The sequence below is a fragment of the Harpegnathos saltator genome, unplaced genomic scaffold (assembly GCF_003227715.2).
Source record: "Harpegnathos saltator strain DR-91 unplaced genomic scaffold, Hsal_v8.6 scaffold254, whole genome shotgun sequence".
Taxonomy (NCBI): domain Eukaryota; kingdom Metazoa; phylum Arthropoda; class Insecta; order Hymenoptera; family Formicidae; genus Harpegnathos; species Harpegnathos saltator.
This window is the reverse complement of record NW_020230044.1, coordinates 294,610-320,330: the sequence shown is the minus strand read 5'-3', so window position 1 is coordinate 320,330 and position 25,721 is coordinate 294,610. Positions and strand designations below refer to the sequence as shown.

Below are 25,721 nucleotides of genomic sequence, written 5' to 3'. Positions count from 1 at the left end.
CATTGCCGAGCTTTCGAAACTTACCTGAAAGTAGATTACGCCGCGAGTTTTTCTCGACGTGTTGTCGCTGTAATAAGACAGCATTTTGCGCTTGCGATCAAACACGAACCACCGTTTGTTCCAATGGTGAAACCTTTTGCTCATCTTCGACAAGTAGCCACTGCAGCTCGTAGTGTCGATCGTGACATCGTAGATTAAGGGTAACTGGTGTCCGGCGGTTTCTATGTGATGCCTCAGGTCCAAGGACTCTGACTTGATAGGCAGGTATCTCGTGAGTGGCCTCTGTAAGATTCGTTGCTCATTGAACGCTTATTCGTGCACGTTAACGCGACACAAGTCTGATTACCTTTCATATTATTTCTTTATACAGCCTTTGTTAAATCTGAAATTTCGATTAAATTAAAATTTCAGATTTCTGGAAATTCGTCCAATTTTTTTTTTTTTTTTCCATTTGGATTCTAATACAACAGGAGGAGAACTTTATCACAGATTACAGATATCGTCTTTTTGCCCATTCGATTATTCCTCGTTGTTTAGTCGCGTACGTTACGTCGTTTTCTTATCTTTCGCGACTTTTACTTTATACTTTATTTTATTTTATACTTAATTTTTCGCGTAGTTACCTGTAGTTTTGCCTTTTCGCGATGTTTGATGGGCTGCAGCGGCCCAAGCGTATCCATCTCGCTAGATGTTTGAGAAAGCGGACGACTTCCGTTTCCATCGATGATGCCGCCTCCACCGCCACCGCCGCCGCCGCCGCCACTGCCACTGCCGCCGCCTCCGCCACCACCGACTCCTCCACCACCGATTCCTCCACTACCGCCGCCGTCGCCGCCGCCGCCGCCGCCGCCGCCGCCGCCGCCGCTGCTATTGTTGCTAAGCCTCTCACCTTCCATCGATGTCCTTCTGTCGTCTCTCATCTGAAAATAGCAAAGTTCAAGTTTAAGCATTAATTTATTTTAACGATACCAAAGATCTACGCCCAAACGATCAATGTCGAAAAATCAACGTATTCTTTAACCCTGATCGATTTCATCGAGAAAAAAAGAAAAAAGAAAACGAGTTTGCATTGTCGCGAAGAACCGTGCAGTTTGACCGAAGAGGATGAAATAATCTTGCAAATCCTTTCGCGTAACAACAACATTGGGAATCGAATTTTTATCCAATTTTACAGATCGATATCGTGCCAAGTTCGCCATTCGATAATCTCGCAGCAACGGTACGCACACCTACGCGTCTCCTCCTGACATATCGTTTCTTCGTTCTGCCCCTCACGTAGCTCATCCACATAAGCGACATTGCAATGCGATCGAAAAGTTAGTTTTAACCAGCAGCACTGGTCGTTCGCAGAGATCCGTACAGATCCGAACAGGTGACGGACGAGAACTGATGTCGGGCGGCACGGTCCTCGGCGAATATAATTCTCGCTGTAAAACGCAACTCGGCACTCTCCCACTTGTCCGACGGATGTTTTACGCGCGGCGATTTCGCCCCCGTCCCCGCCCCCGCCCCCGCCGCCGCGCAACGAGTTATGACTATTCCTCATTCATCGAACATTTCGTCGCGCGAAATGTATCGAGTGACATCACAGCGGATCGCTCTAAAATTCACCATCGTACATGTGGATGTGTGACGTATACGTCAGATTTAGGTCGTATGCACGAGCGTAAATGTGTAACTCATAAATGTGTTAGATTTGCGCGCGCGCGCGCGCGATATGGGACGCGCATTAACGCGCAACAGGCAGGTAAAAAGGTGCGAGCAGCTCTGGCTTTGGCGCGCGGTTTTCTGAAACGCGGCTGTTATCGCAGCCGCGTGCAGGAGCAGGAGTGGCGCCGAGTGGACCGAGAACGAGATGAGAAATATTCCGCGACAGCTCGGCAAACAACGTCGTGTGTGACTCATCGCAAATACTAATTTACCGCGGACATTTCACTTCTCGGCTCGACTCAACTAACCGGCCGAGTAAAGCGGCGAGGAATGTTGAGAGAATATTTCTCTCGGGGACATGAAGGCTCGCGCTCGCGCTCGCGCTCGCGCTCGCGCGTTATCAAGCGCATAATCCGTGCGCGTGTCTCGCGCACGATCGTCCCCAGGGTCGTCTCCGGCGCTCTGGGAAACGCACTCGCGAACGGTCTCTCATTCGAGCAAACTCTTGAAAAATAATGCGGTAAGACTATTTCGCGCATGTATAAATATCTGACGAGAAATAGGTCAGTTGCAAAAGAGACCCCACGATAAATCAGAGACGTCGGGTGCCCTCTCAGAGAGAGGGCGGTGGTTATAAATTATCATCGTAGGCTTAATGAAGATTTTACAAAAGCTCATTTATCGGCAAGTACAGGCCACTCTCCGAATAACCGTCCCAACGGGCGCGCAGATGTACGCTGCACCGGGGGAAACACGTGTGCACAATGACGAAAACCCTTGCTCCAGAATGCAAACTGACACAACTTGCGAAAACGCGTGTTGAAAGCGCTGCTGAAAACGTCCGCGACTTCTTCTCGCAGGCCAAGGCGAGGCGCGAACTTCCGGCCGTGAACAAATGCGTTGTCTCATCGGTATGGTGCACTCTAACCAGACGTATACTTTGAGACACGACCTCTTTCAAGCGCCAAAATAGTTGTTTCATTGACGAAGAAACAAATACGATGCGAGAGAGAGAGAGAGAGAGAAATTTTCTCACGTGTATGTCGTGTTTGCCCCAGAGAGCAGAGACAACGAGCGATAAATTTTCTCCTAAATAGAATATTTATGTGACGTTTCGCTAAATTTGTTAAACCCTGACCAACTGCTTCAGATACTTTGGATATCGTTTCGTTCGATTTAGAATTCCCGCGAATTCTACTCAGTAAATGCTTACTCACAAGTGCCCGAGGATGTGGCGCAGCTATTCCTCGCCTCTGACCAATTGGCGGAGATGAGTAGTTCTTCCGGGATTACATCGGAATAAATAGATGCGATGATATTTTTTCGAAAGACAAAAAGCACGCGACATCGTCGATCTTGAGATGCCAGTAAAGAACGCCAGAGATAATCGGAGGACAGATAAGAGAAGAAAAGCAGAGACACGGGAGAGAGGATGGACTGCTCGTTTACTATTTCGCGTCTTGTTGTCTTATAATCTTTGAAAAACATACCATACAATATCCCAATATCCGGTAAATTCCGCGCAAACCGCTTATGAATGTCACATTTTCGGCGAATTCGGCACCCGAGGAAGAAACCCCGTCCGCTTGTAATCGATAACGTTGTATCGCGTAATATTCGCGCGATATATAAAAGTGCGTTCGGTAGGGAAGGGAAACACACCGTTTGCGCGAGAGCTGAAACATTTCAGAGACAACACGGTGGTCGACGGAGAGAAAAAAAAACGTTTCTTTGAACAGGTGTGCGATAAAATCTACACGGGCAGAAATAGACTGGAAAGTAATAATAATAATAATAATAATAATAATAATAATAATCATAGAATCGCGTTTGCCGCGCTCGCAAATCGTGTAAAGCCTATCGCTGCGTATGCACACACGCGACTACCATTCGCGGTAATATTTGCATAAACGCGATAAATATGTCCTCTGGAAATCAAAATTCGGCACACGTAAAATTTGTGAATTTGTGAGACTTCCGAAAACAGATCGCGCGCTGTGTGATCTCCTCCCTACAAATAGTATTCCATAGTATTTTACAGAGTATCGGAGAGAACATTAATTTAAATATGTATGTATGAGACGTTGATGCGTATAATGTTACACTTACGTTATCATTTTGAAGCAAACTGTAAGAGTTATTCGACGGTCCGGGACTGGGCGAAGTAAGTTCCGAAAGCTTGCTGGGAGACAATTTTTCGCTATTTCCGCCTTCCGCACCGTCGCTGCTTCCGCTAGCGCTGAAAATTGTTTGAGTGCGAATTATATATATGTATAATATAAGTATGTTATATATTAACAAACTGTCATTACATCGTACGTAGACCCGATCGATCGATCGATCGATCGATCGATCGATCGATCGATCGATCGAGTGAGTGAGCAATAACACTTCTCCTGGCAGAATTGATCAACGAAACTCGCAATTAAATTGTCCGACCGATTTGTGCGAGTTATGAAAGAAGAAGTCCAAGTCAGCCGAAGCCGATGCGTCTCGCCAGCAGTCGTCCTTACGACTTACGTAATTGCTGCAACGCCGCTCGTACCATTACCGAAAAATTAACCTGCGCGATGCATCACCCGCAATCGTGTGTGTAGCGGCGAGGCGCGGGTGTGCGCGATTGTGAGCTGTTGAAAGAATCGTTATTAAGCAAAGCGCGAACGCGGAATCTGGCGAATTCCACTCGGCGTCTTCGGCATCCTCGGTGGATGTGACTCGCGGCGGTGTGCACACGGTCCTAGCTTCTGACCATCGCGCGCGACTGAGGAGAGGACGACGAGACGGGGCCTATGGTCGACTGTAGCGAAAGGCAGGTATTATTAAAACCTAACAAGTACAAAGTGACTCGGTAGGTAGACCGGTTCGGCGATACCACCGGCATAGCATTTAATTCTTCTACAATGTTAAATGCGCCGCGAACGATACCCGAACATTCCGATCTCTCGTTGCCATGCCAACCTCGACCTTGCTGTTAGAAACGCTCCCTCGTTTCCGATATAATCGAGCTGTGATAGCACGCCGCCGGAATATTTATCTTTGCACACCTTCTCAGTCAGTGGCGGCTCTATAGCCAACGAAGCCTTACCTTGCGCGCTCACATTCGTCGTTCGCCTTACTCGTCACCCCCGGAGGATGTGTTTTCAAGTTTGTCCTTTTAGTTTGATTGTCGTCGTATATTTTACTTTGAAATTATGCAGTTGGTCGTTATCGAGGCACGATTCTATATATATATATATATATATATTTAAGATTTCTCCTTTTGATGATCATAGTCGTTTTAGTGAAAATTTAAGGAACATGGTTGGTTCGCTAAATTATCAAATACCAAGAGTTAAAAGGAGTGTCAATTAATTATACCGAGTACCGATAATAGATACAATTGGGGAAATTTCATTTTTATTTTTTTTTGTCTTAATAGTAACGCTTGGCATATGGTCAGTTTGCTGAATTATCGAACGCTAAAAATTGAAAGAAGCTACTGATTAATTAAGCACCGATGAGATATATATATATATGTATATATATATACCGACATATACATACGATGATATATATATATATATTTACACATGGTGCAAAAATCACTCGCATCTAGAAATTGAAAGATTCCAGATGAGCGGTGTTACAATGTTGTATGATTTTGCGTCAACACCGCGTCTGGAACCGCTTCAGTTTCCAGATACGAGTGATTTTTGCCCACCATGTGTAAAGCGTGCTCGTCGAGTGCGCAGCTGTATCCGTGCATCGTAAACTTACGCCGCGAGCGTGCAAACGTATTATGACGTGTGTATTACGAAGAGAGATCGAAGTTGAACGTCGCTCTACTTTTTGCAATGCACTTTTTGCAATGCACTTTTTGCAAAATCGTATTGTTGCATTTATCTTGTCACGATTCCAACGAGCAACACACGCACACGTGCGTTATTGTCCCGATTATTAAAGCGACGTTCCATTATGTTTCATCTCTTAATCGCTCTTTTTAAAATAATTGTTGTCTTATCGATATTTTATTTCATTGTCTGCGAAGAATAAGGAAAGCGTCAAGATCGACTTAAAGTTTTTCTCATGCGTACTCTCTCTCTCTCTCTCCCTCTCTCTCTCTCTCTCTCTCTCTCTCTCTCTCTCGTGTATCAGTCGTTTTTCGTTCTCTTCGTAAACCTCCCTCGAGACAACAACAACGTTCCCGGCGATTTTTCGAAAAAATCGAAACGAAGACAATACACACTCACAAGTAACGTCGACAAAGCTGGCGCGTGTGACTCTCCAGAGGACGACAACAATTGTCGCAGATCCAGTCTTTAGCGCAGAGGTAACAGCGGTTACTGGTGAGCAGGGTGATTAGATTGCACCCCCTGACTCTGGCTTCATTCAGCACCATCTCGCCCACTTCTCTGGGCTCCATTCTCGGCAATTCGCGTTCATCACCGAATACACATTTTAATCCCCCTTTTGTTCGTCATCGACACAACGTCACTGTGCTCCTCTCCGTGCTCCGTTCTTCTCGCACTTATCGCGCTTTACGCTCTTATCTACACCGAATGTTTCCGCATTTCCCCTCGATTTTCCGCGCGAGTCAACGAGCCCACGTGAATACGACGCAGGACGCGTTAACGCGGCGAGTAAAGCCGCGGGAATCGGGTAGCACAGAGCTACGGGCAGATATCGTATCACGCGATAACGCCCCGCCTACCTTACGGTAAAGAGTGAGCAAAGACCGGAGCGGAGCGTGTCAATCCAATCGACGTGATACGCGACCCTTAGATGCGCGCAATCGCTGTGATCGTTATTAGCAGAGTGTTAACGGTAACACACGCGGACAATCGATACATCTATATCAACGTCCGAAAATTTGCGAGTTAAATCGTCCCGCTTCGCGTCTAAATCCGTTCTTGTCTCTTCGGTACGCTACGACAAGACAAATTTGTCAAAGCTCAACTCATGCTTGAGTTGGGGAGGCATGTTTAATGCCTCGCCGAGTATTCTGGGAAGTAGTTGCTCGCTCCATTGAAAATTGCGCCAATTGAGAGCTTGATTATCAAGCTCTCTTGCTGCTTTTCTACGTCGGATATGTAGGGTGCGCTCGGAGCGTCATATACGCCAGTGCATACGTCGTTCGAGGCGCGCCGATGAGGAAGGTTTCGTAATAAGCTTCAATCAACGATGGAAAGGCCGTCGCGATTAATCGCGGGATATCGCGCGATAACGCACGCAACGCTTATTCCACATACTTGGTGGCGCGAACGTCCGTGTTTTTTGCGCGACGTAGGTAATGACGCTTCGCTCTCGTTCTCTGCTGAGAGAACGTCTGCGTGCGCAAAATATACAAGACACACACACACACACACGCACGTCCGCGTCGCGCACAACGTCTCTCCAGACATTGTTACCGCGACTAGATTGCAGACCGACATTCTCTTCAAGCCGCGCGTGTGCGCGCGCTGACGTTATTCTCCAGATTTGAGTCTCTCACTCAACATTCACGCGCGATGATAAGACGAGATCAAACAGACCCCAAAGCAGACTCACCTTTCCGTCGGTCCGGTCGAGTAACTGGACGACTCCTCGCCAGATTCGACGCTGTTGAAAGACGCGCAGTTCATCTTTCTCTCCTCCCACTGCGAACGAACTTCGTCCTGCACGCGCCTCTTCAACTCCTCCACTCTGCGCCTTTCCTCCGAGATTACTTGGCTCCCTAGAAGAAAAAAGGCCAGACGTTTTTGTTTCCACTTGTTTGTCGTTTGAGTCTTCTCGAGCGTACACGCGCGTATCGTATCGTATCGTATCGTATCGTGAGACTCGTTCATCCAGGAAACGAGACGCACCTTGCTTAGCTAAGTGAAGCTGCCGGTTCCTCTCGATTTCCTTCAGCGACTCGATCGTCTTCCTGCCCAAACTGCCCTGATTGTTCACGATCGGCGAGTCGTTGGTCACCCTGGAGATTCTGTCAAAGTCTTCCCTGCTCGGGGATCGTTTCTCCTCAGAATGCTCAGCGGAGTTTTGAGCCAGATAGTCGAGCTCCTCATTTATCTCCCGCACTCGATTCCGGGCCTGTATCGTAAAGTCGATTGCATAATAATGAGAAGAAAGGACGCAACGCGTCACGGCGTGAATTCACTAGAATTTAATGGGCAAGGAGATGAGTGTTGACGCTAGAATTTTTTATGTCGCAGGAAAATGTCGCAGGGGCTCGTCATGTGTGCGGAGGAGAGCTGCGCGTTACTTATCTTATCGTGAAATTGACATTAGACACTTCACAGTGAATTAAAACAGCTCTTACAGCTCGATGTCGTTTTACCGACCTCCTCCAGTCTCTTCAGATGTCCCAGTTTCTGTCTCTCGAGACTCCTGGCGTCTTTGGTTGCCGCGTTCTTCGCCTCGGACCGCTGCGACTCCAAGTGGTTCAACTGCGATTTTCTCGTTTCGATCTTGCTCGTGAGCTCGCTCAAGTATCTGCGAAAAACAGCAGCGAGATGTACGTACAGTCGACGGAGGAGAGGGGTATACTGCGCATTCGCAGTACGCGCACGTGCATACGTACAAACACGTGTACGTATAGAAGTGAAAAAAGCAATTACGCGTGTACCTCTGCAGTTCTTCTCTGGTGGCCAATTTGCTCGCCTCTTCCTCGAGGTGATGAAACTCCATGTCCTCGAAAGCTTTCCTCTCGCTCTCGAGAGCATCCTGCTGCGCCGCGAGCTCGTCGGCGATATCCTGCCGTGTAATTTCATCCATACAACCGGCTAATTGTTCGTCCAGTCGGACGCAGGCTTGCTGTGTTCTCTGAACGCGCTGCTTCGCCTCGGCTTGCAAATGCGAATGAGTCGCGTTATCCTCCGCCATTTCTCTCTCTAGCTCATTAATTCGCAGTTGCACCTTGATCTTTTCTCCCTCGTCCTGCGCGAGCTTTAACGATTCCGATTCATACTCCGCGGACAGCAGCGCCTTCTCCATCTCGAACTGTCGAACAGCAAAAGTGAGTGTCGTTCATGTTCGAATTTCCAGGGTCCCCGGGGTTGCTCCGCGAGGTTGTCTCCGCGCAATTTGTTGATTTTTACTGAGATATCTCGAGCGAAGACGAAATATCAGCTGACAAACAGTAGTCTAAATATAGACAAGAGAAACGCGACTGTCGTTCGCGTCCCCCCACACCGCTTTGGATATTCGAGCATTCACGAGAACTTTACTGTCTAATAAAACGATAAATACTTACAATCGGACGTCTTTGCATTCCGTGCCCGGAAAGGGGGGGGGCAATGGAGAGCAAAAATAAACAATTGGTTTAATATGCGACATATATATGTGACAGGTATATGTGACGTGTTATATATATATATATACAACAACGCGATACGCCGATATCGCTGTATATTTGTTTTCGTTCGCAAGCTCGTTAGTTCGAGGAAAAGAGTAAACGTTTGCGAGGTTACCTCTCTGGTAATTTCCTCCTCCTGTGCCTCGATCTCAGCGACGCTCCTCTTCAGCGCGTCCATGTTGCCGAGGATGTGTAGCTTCTCGCTGCGCAAAAACTCGATGTATTTCTTCCTATCTTCCTCCTCCAGCTGCTTCCTCTCCTTATCGGCCTTTGCCTCGTTCGACTTGGCGTTATCCCTCTCGGTGTTGTTTCGCTTGGGGGTCACGCAGATCTCTTTGGATTTCGCAGAGAGCATGGACAGCTGCTCTATCGCCTCGAGCAGATCGTCGTTCGATACGGTCAGCTTATTCTCGATCATTTCGCACGAGTTCGACAACTGACCGTGCTTCTTTGGCATGGTGGAACGATTCTGGAACTGATCGTTGTTGTTTCGTGTCGTCGGGAACGCGACGTTCTCGTAGAGATTCGCGTTCGCATTTTGCATCGCTCGCTGCGGCGGCTCGATTCTCGTGCCGTTCGACCGGATCGTTCCGTACGTCGGCTCGCCGGCATCGTCATACGTCTTTGTCTTCGTCTTCGTCTTCGTCCCGTCGTACTTTTGCGTCGTTTGCTGATGATCGTTGTTGCCGCAATTCAATCCGCCGCCGCCGCCGCCGCTGCCGTGAGCTTGATTAGTGATCGAGTCGGAGAAACTGTAGTTGCTGTTGCTGCTGCTGCTGTTGCTGCTGTTGCTGCTGCTGCTGCTGCTGCCGCTGCTGCTGCTGCTGCTGCTGCTGCTGCTGCTCGCGTCGCGAACGTTTGGCCGGAACTTTGCCGGCTGATGATCGCCGTCGTTGGACGTGGTCGCCAACAGGTGCAACGGTCCCGCGGCAACGTCGGCTTCGACGAATCGATGGTCCTTACGATTGACGGGCGAATCACCGTTCTGGAAGACGAGCTGGGAATTTTGCACAAACACGTTCTCGTACGACGACGCCGTGCCGCAGCCGCCGGTTTGTTTGCAAACGTCGAAGGAGAAGTGCGGTTGATTCTTCGATGGGCTCTTCGGGCTGTTAAAGGGCGAGTGGTAGCCGAGTCTCTTGTCGCGTGGCAGAGATCCGTTTGTTATTATCCTGCAAAAACGCGATTGGATTTTACTCTATATTAATCAATGATTGTGATTGTAATTTTATATGTGATCGTAAAGTATTCTCAAATTCAATCTGTCGGATCGTCGACTCGTCGTGGCGATCGAAACGTTTCGTGTGGGGGGATCGGATGAATCTTGCGCGGAAAGAAGTGCGGAACGAATGAATGAATGAATGAAGCAGGGAAACGAAAGTTGAAAAAGAGATTACCGATTCGGCTGTCTCGGCTTTTCGACGGTGCTCTGTCTCTCGTACTCGGCGCACATTGCCAGGATCTCCTCCAGTCGCATTTTCTCCTGCCTCTCGACCTCTTGCTCCCTCAGCCTCTCTTCCTGTGCTCGTTTCCTCCTGGCCTCCGCCTCTCTGCGTTTGTTCTCCTGCGCGTCGGCCTGTCTCTCCCGCGATTCCTCGACGGAACAGCCGCTCGCACCGGGACTTTTGACCGTCGCGTGAACCCTCTTCTGCTCGCTGTACCGCGGATTTCGATTGAACGCCGGGCTCGGTGGCTGAATCGTCCGCTTGATGTTCGGATTCGAGCCGAAACCGCGAGCCGCGGTCTCGTCTCCGACGTCGCTGTTGGCGTCGCGGACGCTCGGATTCGATCCGTACTTCGATCCCAGTTGCAGGAACTCGGTGCAGGTGGTCGTCTTCGTAACGATCAGGCTTTGGCTCATGTCGTAGTCGCGGTCGTAGTGCTCGAGCTCGTTCGAGCTCTGACAGGTCATACTGCGGGACATGAGGTCGCTTCGCGCTGCGTTCCTGCTGCTGACGTTACCGCCGCTGCTGCACTCGCGGCGGTAATAAGGCTGCTTGCACGTCTTCAGATAGGTCTCCGCCGAGTACATTCTGATCTGATTGTGATTGTGACATTGTGGCGAGACGTTGCTCGCCCCCGATCGGGTGGTCGACGTGCTGCGCGGCGGATCCGGGACGACGTCGCCGCCGCCGCCGCTGCCGCCGCCGCCGCCTCCGCCTCGACGACCCGCCGCCGTCGAGTTTCGCGACGGAGAGCTGCTGTCGTTGTCGCAGCCGTTCACCGGCGATCTCGCCGGCAGGGACACCAGGCTGGACGATCTCGAGTGACCGAGGATCTGATCGGCCGGCACGTTCGTCGTGAGTGCGCCGGCCGGGAAGACCTTTGGCGAGACGCAGTCTCTGGCCCGACTCTGCTTCGACAGCATCTCGAATTTCGTCAGTTTGCCGAGGAAGCCCATCTCGTCGTCGGAGCACGAGTTCCTGGGGGACTTTCGTGGCGCGACCGGCGGTTTTCGTTCCAAATGATGTTTCTCCGGCGGCTGCGAGCCGTCGGTCAGCGAGGAGAAACTTATAGGCGCCATCGAGATCCTTGAGTGAGGCAGGATGGATCGCAGGTGTTTCGCCTCGGCCGGGTGATTGAAACGCATATAATTCGAACGACCTATCGAGAGCATGCAACCTGGAAACAGCGTGACATTACAGTAGAAGAGAGAGAGAGAGAGAGAGAGAGAGAGAGAGAGTGAGAGAGAGAGTGAGAGAGTGAGAGAGAGAGAGAGAGAGAGAGAGAGAGAGACATTTTGTTCGTGATTTAGGTGAACGAATCTGCTGCTGCTGCTGCTGCACGTTCGCGCGATTTGAACGCGCGATCGCGAAACAGGCAGTTTTTCTGGTCGGCGGCGTCGTTCTTTTTAGGACGTCCGCCTTTTTAGGACGTCCGTGCATGACCGGCGACGATCATTCGTATTTAGGCCAAGGTCCCTTACCTTGTGCGAGTCTCACTGGCGAATTTATCGGCACACCGTCGACAAACGTGTTGTTTCCATTTATGGGATGAAGAGTGACCACACTGTTATTGTTCTCGATCGCGCAATGTATCGGCTCGACGCCGGTGCCGGCCATCGAAATATCCGCATCCCGGCTCGATCCGAGCGTGATCTTGCCTACACGTCAGAGAAAAACAAGGAAAGCTGTGAAAAATCAATTTACATTCACGTGGAGGGGGGAGAGGTCGAATGAATAAATAGCCCCGATCGCCGCTGCATCGGCGAGATCGCTTCACACCTGTCGGCGATCGGAGCTCTGTCTGGCCGTTACGTTACTCCGAAATAGTTTGGTTGTTGTTCGAACGCGCGAGGCACGCGAGATATCGAGAAGAAGCGCGCGATCGCGCGTGCCTCGCGCGGTTGAATGGAAAGCAGGCGGCCGAGTGAGAGCGAGTGCGTATGCATTCCGATCGAAATTCCCGCGGCCTTAGTAACGCACTTCCCGACTCCTCGTAACCCTCGTCTGAGTTATGTTTATTTTCCCAGCGACCCCCACGTGAATCTATCGGAATATAAATATCGGCATAATCGAATTTCGCCTCGCGGCGCTCTCTCGTCCGCGCGCGGAACCGCTCGAAAGCTCCGATTTCCAAAAGGAGCTCCGATGACCCGCCCTCCCCGGCGGGTTTACAATATTAATTTAGGCCTTCCGAGAAAACGTCAACGACCCGCAACGAGGATGATGTTCTCCGGATATGTTCTCTTCCTCGTCTGATACACGGCACTTTGGAGGCGCTTTGGAATACGGAATACGGAAGAATACGGGGCTGAAGCGCTTGTTTCCAGAGATATCACTCTAAATCCGTACCTTCAACAACTAGGTATCATGTGTCAGCCGATTTTTCCGTGGCTCTTTGACGCAATTTTCTATTTTCTTCTCTCTCTCTCTTTTTCCTAACACGAATCATGGGCCGATCGTTCACGAACGAATTCCACAGCTGTGTATCGTGCTGAGATGAGAAGTGCACTTCTCAGGTCACAGAGAGTCACAGAGACCTGTGTGCAATTTTCGTCGACGAATGTTTAATTTTCAGCAGCTCGCCAGCAAATCTCCGCGATATCCGTGCGAGAAGCGAACGCGTTTTTCCACGGAAATCTGTGTACGCTCCTCGCTCCTGTGTATCCTGTGTATCCACTCCTCCGAGAGTGTACTCCTCCAAGACCTCCAAGACACTCGTACGGCCCGCACTGCTTTCCGTAAAATAATCCGGAGTCTAGGCGCGCTGCTCTCTCTCCGTTCTGAGAGCGGCGCGGCGGGTAAATCGTGCTGCATTCTACGAAGGACTGCAGTTATATTTAGTTTTAGCGCGGTCGTGCACTCTCTCTTGCATTTTCGGTATTTTTTTTTGGAAATGCGTCGGCCACGACGCGCGTTGGAAATACGTAAGTATCCCTACGATACTAGACGCATAACTTTTAAGTGACTTTGCGCTCTACCAAATTTTTCCCGTGGTCGCGCGCGCGTGCTTTCGAGGTGAGTCAGAGGGGGACGTTCGCTGCTACTGGAAGAGCATACCGCAATCTTCGATCGTCGGATCATTCGTAAGAAAAATTGCTGCTACTTGTTGTGCTGTAATCATGGGAGACGAGTCGAAATCACGCTAATGACACTATCGCGGAGCACCCGCGCGCACGCATACTCGTATTACTCACCGCAACACGAGTTGAGTCACGCGACAATCGATAGCAAGGAACGCGCGAGGTCTCGAGGATCGAGTTTTTCCATCGCGTAAGCGCATTGTCCCGCATTGTCCCGCGGGAGAAAGTTACCCGTGATTTCCGTGAAACAAACGCGATCGTAAGCTTTTCAAGGAGACACGATATTCATTCCGGCGTGTGTGCTGCGCGCGCGCGCGCGAGCGAGCGCAGGTAGACGAACAAACGGACAGGTGCGCAAAATGCGGCGGTTCTCTCTTTGAGAGAGAGAGAGAGAGAGAGAGAGAGAGAGAGAGAGGGAGGGAGGGAGGGAAGGGGCCCGTCCCGAAAGGGAAGCGTCTCGACAAATCGCTTCTCATTGAGCGAGTGATTAAACCGCGTCACTCGATCATTAATATCCCATCCCAGGATTTATCGATTTTCTTCTTTTTCTACGTACTACGCTTTTATTATTCTGTTCTCTCATAAGCCAAATTGGCATACCGTAACTTGACGCACTCTTCAGGACAACTACCATCAGATGATAATCTTTAACACTTTTAATTGAGAGATTTAGACAGAGACGATAGGATCTACTTTCCTCTAGAAAATCGCGCTACTCGCTACCCGCCCGATTGTCCAAACAGATGAAAGAACAGAGGAATCCTCGCGCGTATCCTCGTGCGCGCGTGTTACGCCGAATCGATTTACCAACTGTACCGCGCGCAACCTCTTCCGCGATTTCCGCAACTTCACGACCGCTCGTTCAGCCGCCGCCCCCCCCTACCTCCTCCCACGTCTTGGTGTTAAATTCGCGTTCGCTTAATCCGTTCGCCGTTTTATGAACCGCGAGGATATTGTTCGCTCGTTGCTCGTTCCCTGTTGGAACGGAAATGTATAGGGTCTGCGAGCTTCTTAAAACGGCCCTGCTCGCTCGGGAGAACAGCCTTTACGCCATTTATATACCCGGTACGTTTATATAGCGTGTACACGCGCGCGCGTGCAAGTCCCTTCGAATATATGGCGCGTACATAAAGGCTAAACCGAGAGACCAAAGAGTTGCGCTCGCTCACTCGCGGAGCGATTACGGTCCCCGCGTATTTTCCATCGCGTATATAGTATTTCCACCTGACCGGCGGACGTGATGTTCTGTCTCTTCTTTGTTTCGGAAAACTCGATTCCGTCGAGTTCCGAGTCCGGCACGAACCGGAGATTGACCGGAGGCGGCGGAGACACAGCGGCATAAAGTTTAAGCGGCAATCGTTTCGAACGCGTAGAAAAATATTGAAGGCACTCAATCAGGCGGCGAGCGATCAGCTGGGAATATGATACATGTTTCGTGCAATACTTGCTGAAGTTGTCGATAAAGAGTCTGGAAAATTTAGAGAGGAGGAGATAATTAATACCAGCGATATTATTAATAAGGATAAAAGGATTTGACGTAGAAAGCAAGCGGCTACCATACAATAGTGTCCCATGTGCGTGGAAAGTGCTGGAAGATCTGCCCGTTACGTTATCCCTTGTTGCATCGTCGCAGCAATTGTATCCTCCCGTTGGATACTCCGTTAATCCGACGCGTCCGTCATCCAGCGTCGGAGTTTTTGCCAGTCGGTCTGTCATTGTCACTGGTCATTTTGTAACGAACAGGTTTGGTAGTGTGAAACACGTTTAAGAAACTTTGAAATCTATCCATCTCTGGACTGACAGACAGCCTATCGGCTGTAAAATATAGACTTGAGACGACTCCAGTATCCGAATTGATATCCGAACCAACGATAACCAACTCAACTCTGCCTCAACACTAAGGTGTGTCTAAGGGTTGATAACTTGTCTCACCAAAAGATAGAGAGTAACAGTGTGTTTCATATCCCGGTTCTTTCATACGCCAAGCTATCTTTCGACCGATACGAGCAGCAATAAACTCCCGCACCGCGTTATTTTCCAAATCTCTCAATGACGCTGTGGTGCTTTATCAATTGACGCGATGCTATTCGAGCCTTGGATTAAAACACTGAATGAGTCACTGGATGGAATTACGTGGACGACGAGCTTGTGCGTTCCGCTACCGCGGCTCGATACACTTTCAGTCGATTCGAGTCGTAGAAAACGATCGGAGAAACATTAATTTTATAATTATAAATATCAATAAATATTGTATAGTAAGTAATTTCGGATTTTTCGTTGGAAAATTTCTCGACGGAATTCCATGACGAGAAATATGCTTTGTGGTAGTATGCTTTGCACGAGTCGGACAATCAGTAAAGCGCACTGAACATTTCCAAGTCCTCCGAGGGAGGGCTGAAAGGTGTTGTTGTAGGTCACTTTGCAAAGTCTAACCTTCGGGTAGAGGATGCAGAGTCACGGCCGTCGACAGTCTGCCGCTTCCCATGGAGACGAGATGCGGCGCTTCCGTTTGCACGCGCAAAGCCCGGCCCGCCTCGTGCACCTCGAGACCGGCCGCTGCTGCACTCGCCATGCCTGCGAAACAAAAGCATTCGTAATAAATACGCGCTCGCGAATTAGCGGCCGGAGCGGAGAAATCGGCGGTAAACGCAAGGTAACGATCCTGATTTCCGATCGGCACCGACGCGCCATTCCCACCGGGTCTCTCTCCCTCTCTCTCTCTCTCTCTCTCTCGTTTTATAGCGTGATCTAAATTTTCGTACGACCGACAAATGCCGGGAAAATTTCAATATCCTTCTCCTCCTTCGTTCCTTCGGAAGAAAAGAAGAAGAAGAAGAAGAAGAAGAAGAAGAAGAAGAAGAATACTCGATTAGAACATGTGGTGGGGGGACATCGCTTGATATCGAGCGCATTAAACGAGAAGAAGAGAGCAAAACATAATACAACGGAGAAGAGAGGCCTTACTACTTGTTACTACGAGAGTAGCTTACGAGAGTTACGGACAAACCTCGTAACGACCTCGTCGAAGATTACGGCTATATCGTGTTTTAGTCGAGAAATCGATCCAAATGAGTCCTTCCACCGTAGCGTAGCTTCACGTTGGCGGATAAGAATGGGAGAAGAGAGGGTTGCTGAAAAAGAAAGCGGGAACGAAAAACCGGTCTTCCCAAGTCCCGAGCAAGGGATTTTTCTATCTTTTTTCTTGTTTCTCCCCGTCGTTCGTAATCTTGCTCTACGCTGGGGGGTTCTTGACCTTCTCGCGATATACCACCTTGCGGAGACTTACGGTAATCCTGTGCATTTATTACTTTTCTTTTTTTTTCTTCTTCTTCTTGTCTTCTCACATCGGTCGTTCTTCGGTCGATCGACGTCGGTCTGATCCTTCAACTTTTATTCTTGCAATTTGTAATACATCGGTTTCACGCACATACACACGTACAGTAGGTGAAGCTGGAAAGTCTCTCTCGCTCGCTCGCTCGCTGTCGCCACGGTTGGCGTTGTACTCGCGTACGGTTTATAGGGTTGTTCATCTCATGCGAATGATCTTAACGAGTTGAAACAACTTTAATTAAGCGCATTACGCTAGGCCGTCCCGTTGAACTTTGCTAACGCGTTTGGCCACGAGGAAGTAATGTATTCCACTTGCAATTTCTACACCAACCGGCACACGCGCAGCGCGAATACGCGCGAATAGAGAAAAATGTAAGCGGAAACACCGAGATACGAGCGACAGTGGAACAATTTAACACGGCAAAATTACACGCTTCGTGTGAAGAGTGCCAAACTCGCCCGCTCGCATCGCTCGAGAATCGCCTGTTTAGTCCTAATTTAATTCGCCCTGTTTTAAATAAATTGTGAAATTGGCAGTTAGTCAAACAAATGACGGAGAAAGGAGCCGAAAGGGATTCCGGCTCGGACGATATGTTATTCCTTCTCACTTGATTGTCGTCCGGAGTGCGCAGGGAGCGCGACCCCCGTAAAGGGACAAGGGGTTACCTTGATCCGTGAAATTTTAATGCTTTTCCCCTGCGGTCAAACGATTAAACGGCCCAGGTCGTGGCGCTACACGGTCGCGCGGTGCACACGCACAATCTGCTTAAATTACACCTCCTCGGATTTCATCGGCCGGTAATTTAAAGCCGACGATTAAGATGCCGGGGTTGAATCGCTCGGTCGAAGCTGAGACCTCTGGAGACGACGACGACGACGACGACGACGACGACGACGACGACGACGACGACGACGACGACGAAGATGAAGAAGAAGAAGAAGACGAAGAAGAAGGAAAAGGAGAAGAAGAAGAAGAAGAGAAAGAAGAGGCAGCAGCAGAAACCTTATCGTAAGCCGTCGGTGTTGCTGCGTACACGCCGAGAGCACACATAATGTATTTGCATCGCGATATATATCGTCCGTCGTGCGTCTCTCGCGCTCGCGAGAGTGTACGTAAACGGAGCCTGGTCAGGTCAACGTTGCAAAATCTGGTGGATCTCATCGGCTTATTGCGCAGTTCGATCTCATCGTGCGTCCGAGTCCGAGACGCGCGAACGAGAACGTTCCTGGGAATCGCGGTCGGATCGATACTCTTCGTGCCTGGCATACCAGACCACAGAGTGTTTGATAAGATAGCTGATAATGAACAACGTGCGCATGCACGCACACACACACACACATTATTCACTTATCACGATACGTAACGCGACGCGTTAAATCGATGAGATACTCGGCGTGTTCCTCTCTTACATTCATACGCATAATCGTATCTCGACTATTCGTTACGACCGTCTTGAGCGCGCTAATGATTACATAACGAATGCTCACAGCTCGAATGTAAAGGAATACGAATGTATCGTGATTCATCCGAGCAAAGCTCCTCTTGAGCGAATCCGACACGCGCATTTCACGTGTTAATTTAGAGATTGGACAAATGCATTAGCGCTCGATTGAAAGATGGACCAAAGGAGACCGAGGGGTATCGCGCGAAAGCACCAGGTGTGTCGTCCTCGCGAACTCGCTCTCGCGTGACTCCGCTCGAGATCGCCAACCTGATAGACACCTGTTCGTGTACAGGTGTCAGGCCAACAGTGCCGTTGAATTATTTAAAAAATTAATTAAAAGAGACAAGAGTATATATTGTTCTAAGAGGAATTTGAACGTTCCACTGAATCCCATATTCCGCTATTTGTAGAAGATTTAAAAGAATCGCTAGGAGGGAGGGACGATCTTTTCACACGATCTGCGTATATTTGATGATTGAAACGCGCCGAGAGAGAGAGAGAGAGAGAGAGAGAGAGAGAGAGAGAGAGAGAGAGAGAGAGAGAGAGAGAGAGAGAGAGAGAGAGAGAGAGAGAGTATCGAATAAATTCTACGGCGTAATCTACGGTGTAGACGAGAGTAAGCTCACGTGGGAGTTCATGCCTACGTAAGGTCGTCGCAGCTTTTGACAACGTATCATCGTGCAAATACAGTTGGTAGCGACGATCGGCGGCCTTGGATTGTCGTTCGGTTCGTCTGTTTCTCGATGGAATTTCTCGATCGGGTTTTTTTTACTACTCTCTACTCGATCGAAAATATTTTCTCTTCCATGCCAGCGCAAGCGCGAAAAAATACGCGCGCGATCACGAGGAGAGGAGACGAGAGGAGAGGAGAGGAGAGGTAGACGCAAGGACGCAAGACAGCGACGACGACGACGACGACAACGCAAGCGGACGCGGAGCGCAAATGTTTGTTCGCGTGCGAGACGATAACCACGCTCGGTGATAGCGCAGTGTTTTAAATGAAAATGGCGCGTGGTCTCGCGCCGTTAAATTACAGCTTGACGCCTATCTAATGTATGACTGGACAGAGGGAGATGCAGCTCGAGATTAGCTTTGCCGAGGTGGCACGACTATCTCGCCTCGCGACTTCTCAGAGCGCGACAAGGGGATGATGTAAGTCGATCGCGCCCGTCGGGCCGACACCGCGTCAACCGCGGCACACTTCTTCACGACGGGGCTTTCCTTAATGGGTCAACGGCTCGTTCTTTATTAGCGGCAATTAACGCGCCAGTATAAACGTTTACCAATGACGTCAGTCGCCACACGCGGAGCGATTTACAACGACGCCTGGCAACGCGTACGCGCGTCGCCGCGCCGCGCCGCGCCGGCGAGACAGAAAGAGAGATGAACGTTAGGTTCTCTCTCTCTCTCTCTCTCTCTCTCAAACGCAGGACTTCTGTCTGAGTTTTCTCGACAATATTGAAAAAGGTGGCACTAAGGTCTAATGCCTTCGCATGCTATGTTTCGATGCTAATTTGCTGTCTCGATGTGAGATGTTGCTTACAACCATCCGCTCGGGAGACCGCGAGCTGTCGTGGCGCGGGGGTGGCGTATTTTCACAAGCCGAGGGATATAATAACCGTGGAAGAGTACGAGATTGAGAATGCACGATATCAGATGAATATTAGATATAGCGAGAATGAGAAATGTTCGGGGAAATAAACAATTCCAGAGGCAGAGTAGTCCCAAGCGCGCGTCTCGCCTGCTCAAGGGCACGTGAGCGCGTTTAGTAACAAATAAACACGTAGGTAGACGAGCGGTCGCGCAACACTCCTTGACGCGGACGCGATCGCATCGGGAGGCGTCGCCCGAGAGATCCCCCCGATTTTCCCGATTTAATCGGGAACCGTTGCGTTATTCGCTATTATCCCGCTATATTATCCCGCGTGTGTCTGCAGGGGCCGTCGTACCATCGTTTCGAGTAGCGGCTATACATCCTCCAAACGTAATTGCCGCATTTTATTTTTATCGATTTGAAAGAGAGAGAGAGAGAGAGAGAGAGAGAGAGAGAGAGAGAGAGAGAGAGAGAAACCATCAATCATTTTGCGCTTTCATATTTTGAGATGAGACGGCGATGAGAGTCTACTGTCGTACCAACTAATCAGGAAACGTTCTTTCTGCTTTCAGATTTGACAAAGAAACTTACAGCGGGGATACGAGTGCAGTTACGATACGAGGGTGCAGTTGGTCCAGTAGACGCTGATGCCGCCGCACCGGAGGATCCGGTTCGGGCCGAGCTGGATCGGCTCGAAGGTAAGTTTACGGATCTCTTCTTCGTTTGACCCTGTGCGCGAAGGTGCCGAGATAAAGCAATCTCCAAGTTACGATCCAAGTAAAGGACCAAAGTGGGTGGTACTTGGAAAAATATAAAACTTTAATAAGGCGTGAATAAAATGTGAACGAATTGCATTGCAGAATTATCGAGGGGCTTGGGACTATCGCGCCAAAGTTGTCGCGACAGTAATTGCTCGATTTACGCTTACCGCTCAAGTATTATTAACTCGCGTCTCTTTTTCTTTTGCACGTCAATCCTCAGACACTCGCGTCCACGCTGGCTTGTTTATTATAACTAACCCGAGAGAAATGATCTTTCTGTTTCAGAATGGTAGCGGAACGTGGCCGGTTTTGAATTGAAGCTGATTCGGTGAGTCTCACACTCAGAAAGAAAAGAGAAAATCACGGTGGTGGAAGATCCGAAAATTATTAAAGTCAATGCGATTTACGCTGCATGGTAGATATTTGCGTATTTGTTGTTTCGATGTGCGTAAACTCGAGCCATTGAGCGAATCGCCGTGTTGTAAGCACAATGTTGTTGCGAACAAGCAAGACGATTCGGAGAAAAATAATGAAAGACTTGTGAAAGTTTTGTGTCACATCAACGAACGCTGCTGGATCGCTGAATCTTTCAAACGAACGAATGATGGACGATCGATGGATTGAGTTTGTTGATAGTTTTCACAACCATTTCGCTCAATGGTTCATTCCTATTGCTGATAATTATCCGAATACCGAACCATCGAACACGAGATTCGATATCTGACGTCTGACGATAATGACGTCGATAGTGAAATCGACGTTAAGACCTCGCAAAATACATTCGCCACAAACAGTGGCGCATCAAAATTATGCGAAGCTTCGCACGCGGTGATTTTGCCCTCATGCAGGATTTCGCTACAGTCGCGTTCGTTGATTTTCTAAATCTTTTATACGCGCATTCACGCGGCAAATTTCAATTTCATTTCGCAAGCAAACAGACGAGTACTTTGTCGAATCGTATCCTATTCGCCAAAAATATCACGAAAGTAAGCTCTGTAGAATTATTGCGGAGCGCATTCAACGTGACAATTACGCGCACCTAGAGATTACTTTGCATGCGCGGACGTGTTGATTCGCGCGATTGCTGAGGCCTTTAATTCGCGATACGCATAGTGGTTCATAGAGCGTCGGAGCATCGTGATTACGTGATATGTGTGACGATTCGTTGCTTCGGCTGCTTCGGATGAAGTTGTCGGCGCCTAATAGCGTCGAATAAGGTCGACGCCAAAATTTCGCAAAATGCTTGCGAAACAGTGGCGCGTAAAAATAATAACGTGGCCGTGTAAATTTTCGCGGTAAATATTCCCCTTCGTGTTCTTCGGCTCTCTAGATTCTCTAGACGCGCGTGTCCGCGCGCCGCAATTTTGCGACGTGGTCCATTTTCGGCTTTTGCGTGTACATTCGATAATCAGCGTGGCACTGCACGCTATACCGCGCGCGCGCGCGCGCGCGAGTGTGTTCTACAAAGTATATTGCAGATACTTGTCGTACTGCGACCGATAAACGATATTTCTCAATTTCTCTTTCGCGCCTCGTCCCCCGATGCGTCCCTCGAACGAGCTCGTAAATCTCGCGTAAACGCGTCGAAAGCGTTCGATCGAAGTTGAACGTCCGTTAAACATAAACTTCTAAATGGTGAGTGAGCAACATTTTCAGATTACAAATTAGTAGTGTAGATCATATGCCGCTGATCGCTGATTGACTTTTGCGGAACGAGTGATCACAGTTGTGTGCATCAATTCGCTACAAAGTATCGAATATGAAGAAATATGTGTGTGTGTGTGTGTGTGTGTATAATTAGCAGCAGACAATGGGTTATAGCACATAATTACAAGAATCACACAAGCATAATCACAGTAGTCAACATGTGCAATTATAAGACACACACACACACACACACACACACAAAGACAAAGTTCGGGAGGGAATACCTGTTTTTTTACCGACACCGAGTTTGAGCAGGAAGGAGCACGCTTGCGTTAGGTACCGGCCGTAAGCGCTCCGCATCCGGTCCTATCCGCTCCGCTCCGTTCCATTCCGTTCTGCCGCATATAGAACATCCGTTGCAGCGACGTATGCACCGACTCGCGCGGGGTATACGAGCTTCGTGCGAAGCGTTGCCCACATTCTCGCGTGGTTTTGTCATGGTACAGAGAGCTTTTGATTCGACGAACAATTGGTCGCGACGTGAATAATTTGCGCCGCCGCCGACGACGACGACGACGACGACGACGACGACGATGTGTAGAGTCTCTCGCGCGCGCAGGTATAACGCGCGACCTTTCACCGCGAATTTCGAGATATTGTACTCGAAGCAAGAATCTCTGACGAAAATATCCGTGGCGTGTCGGGTCGGGTCGGGTCGCGTCGCGTCGCGTTGCCACGGCTAATCGCGCACACGTCTCGAAAGAACTGCAATTGCTCTCGCCGTAGCGGGCGATCCGCCCGTTAAGGATCGAACTGGAGCTCGTCGTCGACGAAGACGTGGCACGGCCGCTTGTTGGCTGCCGACCGCGCGGCATTATATCGATTTAGATTGACGGCACACGTGATTGTCTAATAAATCCGAGAGGCAATCGAGGAGGCTCTCCGATCCGGAGGATTTGACTCGGCGTTTAACGAGACCGCGACGACGTACGTAAACGATTCCGCGGAAAGCGATCTAGAGCGAGGGGATGAGATGAACGACGGCTCGGAAACATTAGAGCCAGATAAGTCGAGAGTCGAAACGTGCAGTATGAAAGGTTGTCGCGTGACGTTCGTCGCGCGCGCGAGAACGTTTCACGAATCAGCCCGAGATGTTGGTCGCACGACGCGGCGACATCTGCCCGGCAACCACATCCTTCTGCTCCGTTTGCTTCTTCGTTTTCACTTTTTACCGCTTCTCTCGTAAGCGCGAACCCTTCGGTTAGTCTCGCGTCGAGTGCATTAACGGCGAGATACGGTTTATAAACGTAGTTTGTCGCGGAGGACGCGAGACCGAGATCGTCTGATCTCGCGATGAATAATGTAACCGACTCTCTCTCTCTCTCTCTCTCTCTCGCTTTGCGATAAATGCCTCTTTTGTTATACGTCGCAATTCTTCCGCCGACTTTGCGTTGCTCTTTTCCTCCGTCGGTCGCTCCATTTTATTTCTCTTTGCCCGTCAAAATTTTTCCACTCCGTATTTGCGAGCGCCAAGATCGCGCGTAGGCTTATTTTCACTTTCCCCAACGACACCCAAACGAGTGCCCACTTATTTTTCCACTTATTAACGAGCTCACGTGGGCAGATCGAACGTAGGATCCGGTCCGCGCCGCACTGCGGCGCGGTGTTTTACAATCCACGTTGGTTTAACGATGTTAATTGCGAATTGATCACGGTCACGTCGCGTCTCTCTCTCTCTCTCTCTCTCTCTTTCTCGAAAATTGCAATGGTACGCGAATCGAATCAGTTATCGCGAGTCGCGGAGAGAAGAAAACACAGCCCCGTCACCGAGCAAGCTGCTCGCCGCTGCTTGGAGCGAAAGTCGACGTACGGCAACACAAATCGTAAACGAGCGCGAGATGCATTAAATCATATGTTGAGGAGGTTCTTTATATGCTCAAGGTCCATCCGACGGCGTTACGACGGAGCCTTTTGAGCAACCGTGAGGCATGCCTAACGATGTATAACAGGTTTTCCGAGCCGCTCTACGTTCGCACGAGACTACGTTCGCCGTCGTCCCGATCGTATTATCGATCTCTTTCTACATTGCATTCAGCAGTCGCGCGTCTTCGCAGTATTCGCCAGTGTTCGTCGCGAGTCCGCCGCCAGAGACGGCGGCTGGCGAGAAAATGTGCATGCGTCGCGAAAACGGCGGGATTCGCCGCGCGCGTAGCCGCGTCGAGAAACGACGACGACGACGACGAAGGGCGCCGACGAAGTGACGTAACGGGCCCGCATAAAGGCAATAGAAATAAATGACGTTAAATTGCCGGGTGGCTCGTTTTTAGCCCGTTCCATCGGCGACATCGGAGGAATCGGCCGAATAATTCCGAGCCGCGCGGGACCAAGACGACCAAGGCGAGCAACGAGCGCCGCGCGCGGTTTGCACGCGAGGCCTGTTCCTTCCTTCCAGCTCGACTCAAGCTGTACCCCGCGCCCCTTACTTTTCGTTCCCTTTTCCTCTCGGCTTGCGCCAGCTTGTACAGCTTGTTTCACTCGAAAGGCGAAGCGTGCAAACTTGGTCTAGTTGAAAGGGGGACATTTGCCTAGTTACTCGCGATTGAGCTGACAAGTTCTCGATGCTGGGCCAGACGTATCAGAGAGACAGAGTGTTGGAAACGTGCGCGACGGTGCGGATTTATTTTTGATACGTTTCACATACGATACACTTGGCGACTACTACGGATGTATCTCGTAGCGTAGGTTCGCGACGAAGCTTCCCGACGACGCTCACGCGCAGGGAAATGTGCGAAAACGGGATCTCGCGCGCGCGCGCGCGCGCGCGCGCGCAAGCGAGCGAGCGAGCGAGCGAGCGAGAGCGCTTCGTAATCCATTGTGTCCAAGACATTGTTCGATGTTAGGGACGAGCACGCGGATGTAGGTAGTCGGTGAGCGCGCATAGGCAGCTGCTTCATGGGACGGTCCGTAGGGTGCAACAATAGATGGTCGTCAAATCGATCAGGGTTGTGGCAGTGGAGACTGCACATAGGTGCAGGACTCTGAACGCTAGCAAACTATCTGCTTCTCGCTACGGATGCGGAAACACACGATTTTCCAATCGTAACAATCGTAAAAAGATTCCTCTCGAGACGCGAATGAAAGGACCGCGGCGCGGGGATTCTTCGTTCCGCAAAGTCGGCGGATTCGTAGACTCTACTCGTATACTAGCAGTTTTACCCGAGACTTGTCCTCAATCAATCAGCATCTATACTCGCATTTCACAATTTACAATTAAATGCGATTGTTCAATCAAAAATGGTTGAGTAACGATTGCGGATATAACGTCACACACATCATGTGTGTGATTCAACTGAAGAACGCATATATCCAAGCCTAAATTTAAACCCGAATATCTCTCACATGTGAAGCGGCAAGGCAAGTTTCGGCTAAATATTATTGAATCTTCGAAATTGCAAAG

General features: G+C 49.7%; 1 protein-coding gene across 4 annotated transcripts in view; it reads right to left on the bottom strand.

Moving 5' to 3' along the window:
• LOC105187474 (uncharacterized) overlaps positions 1–25,721 on the bottom strand; it is a 30,136-nt gene that overhangs the window by 2,369 nt on the left and 2,046 nt on the right. For 2 of the 4 annotated variants that reach the window (XM_025299188.1, XM_025299187.1), the window contains exons 2-12: positions 15,921–16,061; positions 11,889–12,065; positions 10,360–11,584; positions 9,078–10,134; positions 8,234–8,607; positions 7,950–8,100; positions 7,473–7,698; positions 7,177–7,342; positions 3,760–3,889; positions 624–920; positions 25–282 (exon numbers count right to left, since the gene is read on the bottom strand). In XM_025299188.1, the coding sequence (XP_025154973.1) occupies positions 25–282; positions 624–920; positions 3,760–3,889; positions 7,177–7,342; positions 7,473–7,698; positions 7,950–8,100; positions 8,234–8,607; positions 9,078–10,134; positions 10,360–11,584; positions 11,889–12,065; positions 15,921–16,059 (4,200 nt within the window). In that variant the 5' untranslated portion in view covers positions 16,060–16,061. Of the gene's footprint in view, positions 1–24; positions 283–623; positions 921–3,759; positions 3,890–7,176; positions 7,343–7,472; positions 7,699–7,949; positions 8,101–8,233; positions 8,608–9,077; positions 10,135–10,359; positions 11,585–11,888; positions 12,066–15,920; positions 16,062–20,447; positions 20,586–22,548; positions 23,132–25,721 lie in introns of those variants that run through there. The other 2 variants (XM_025299186.1, XM_025299189.1) reach the window with 2 other exon arrangements.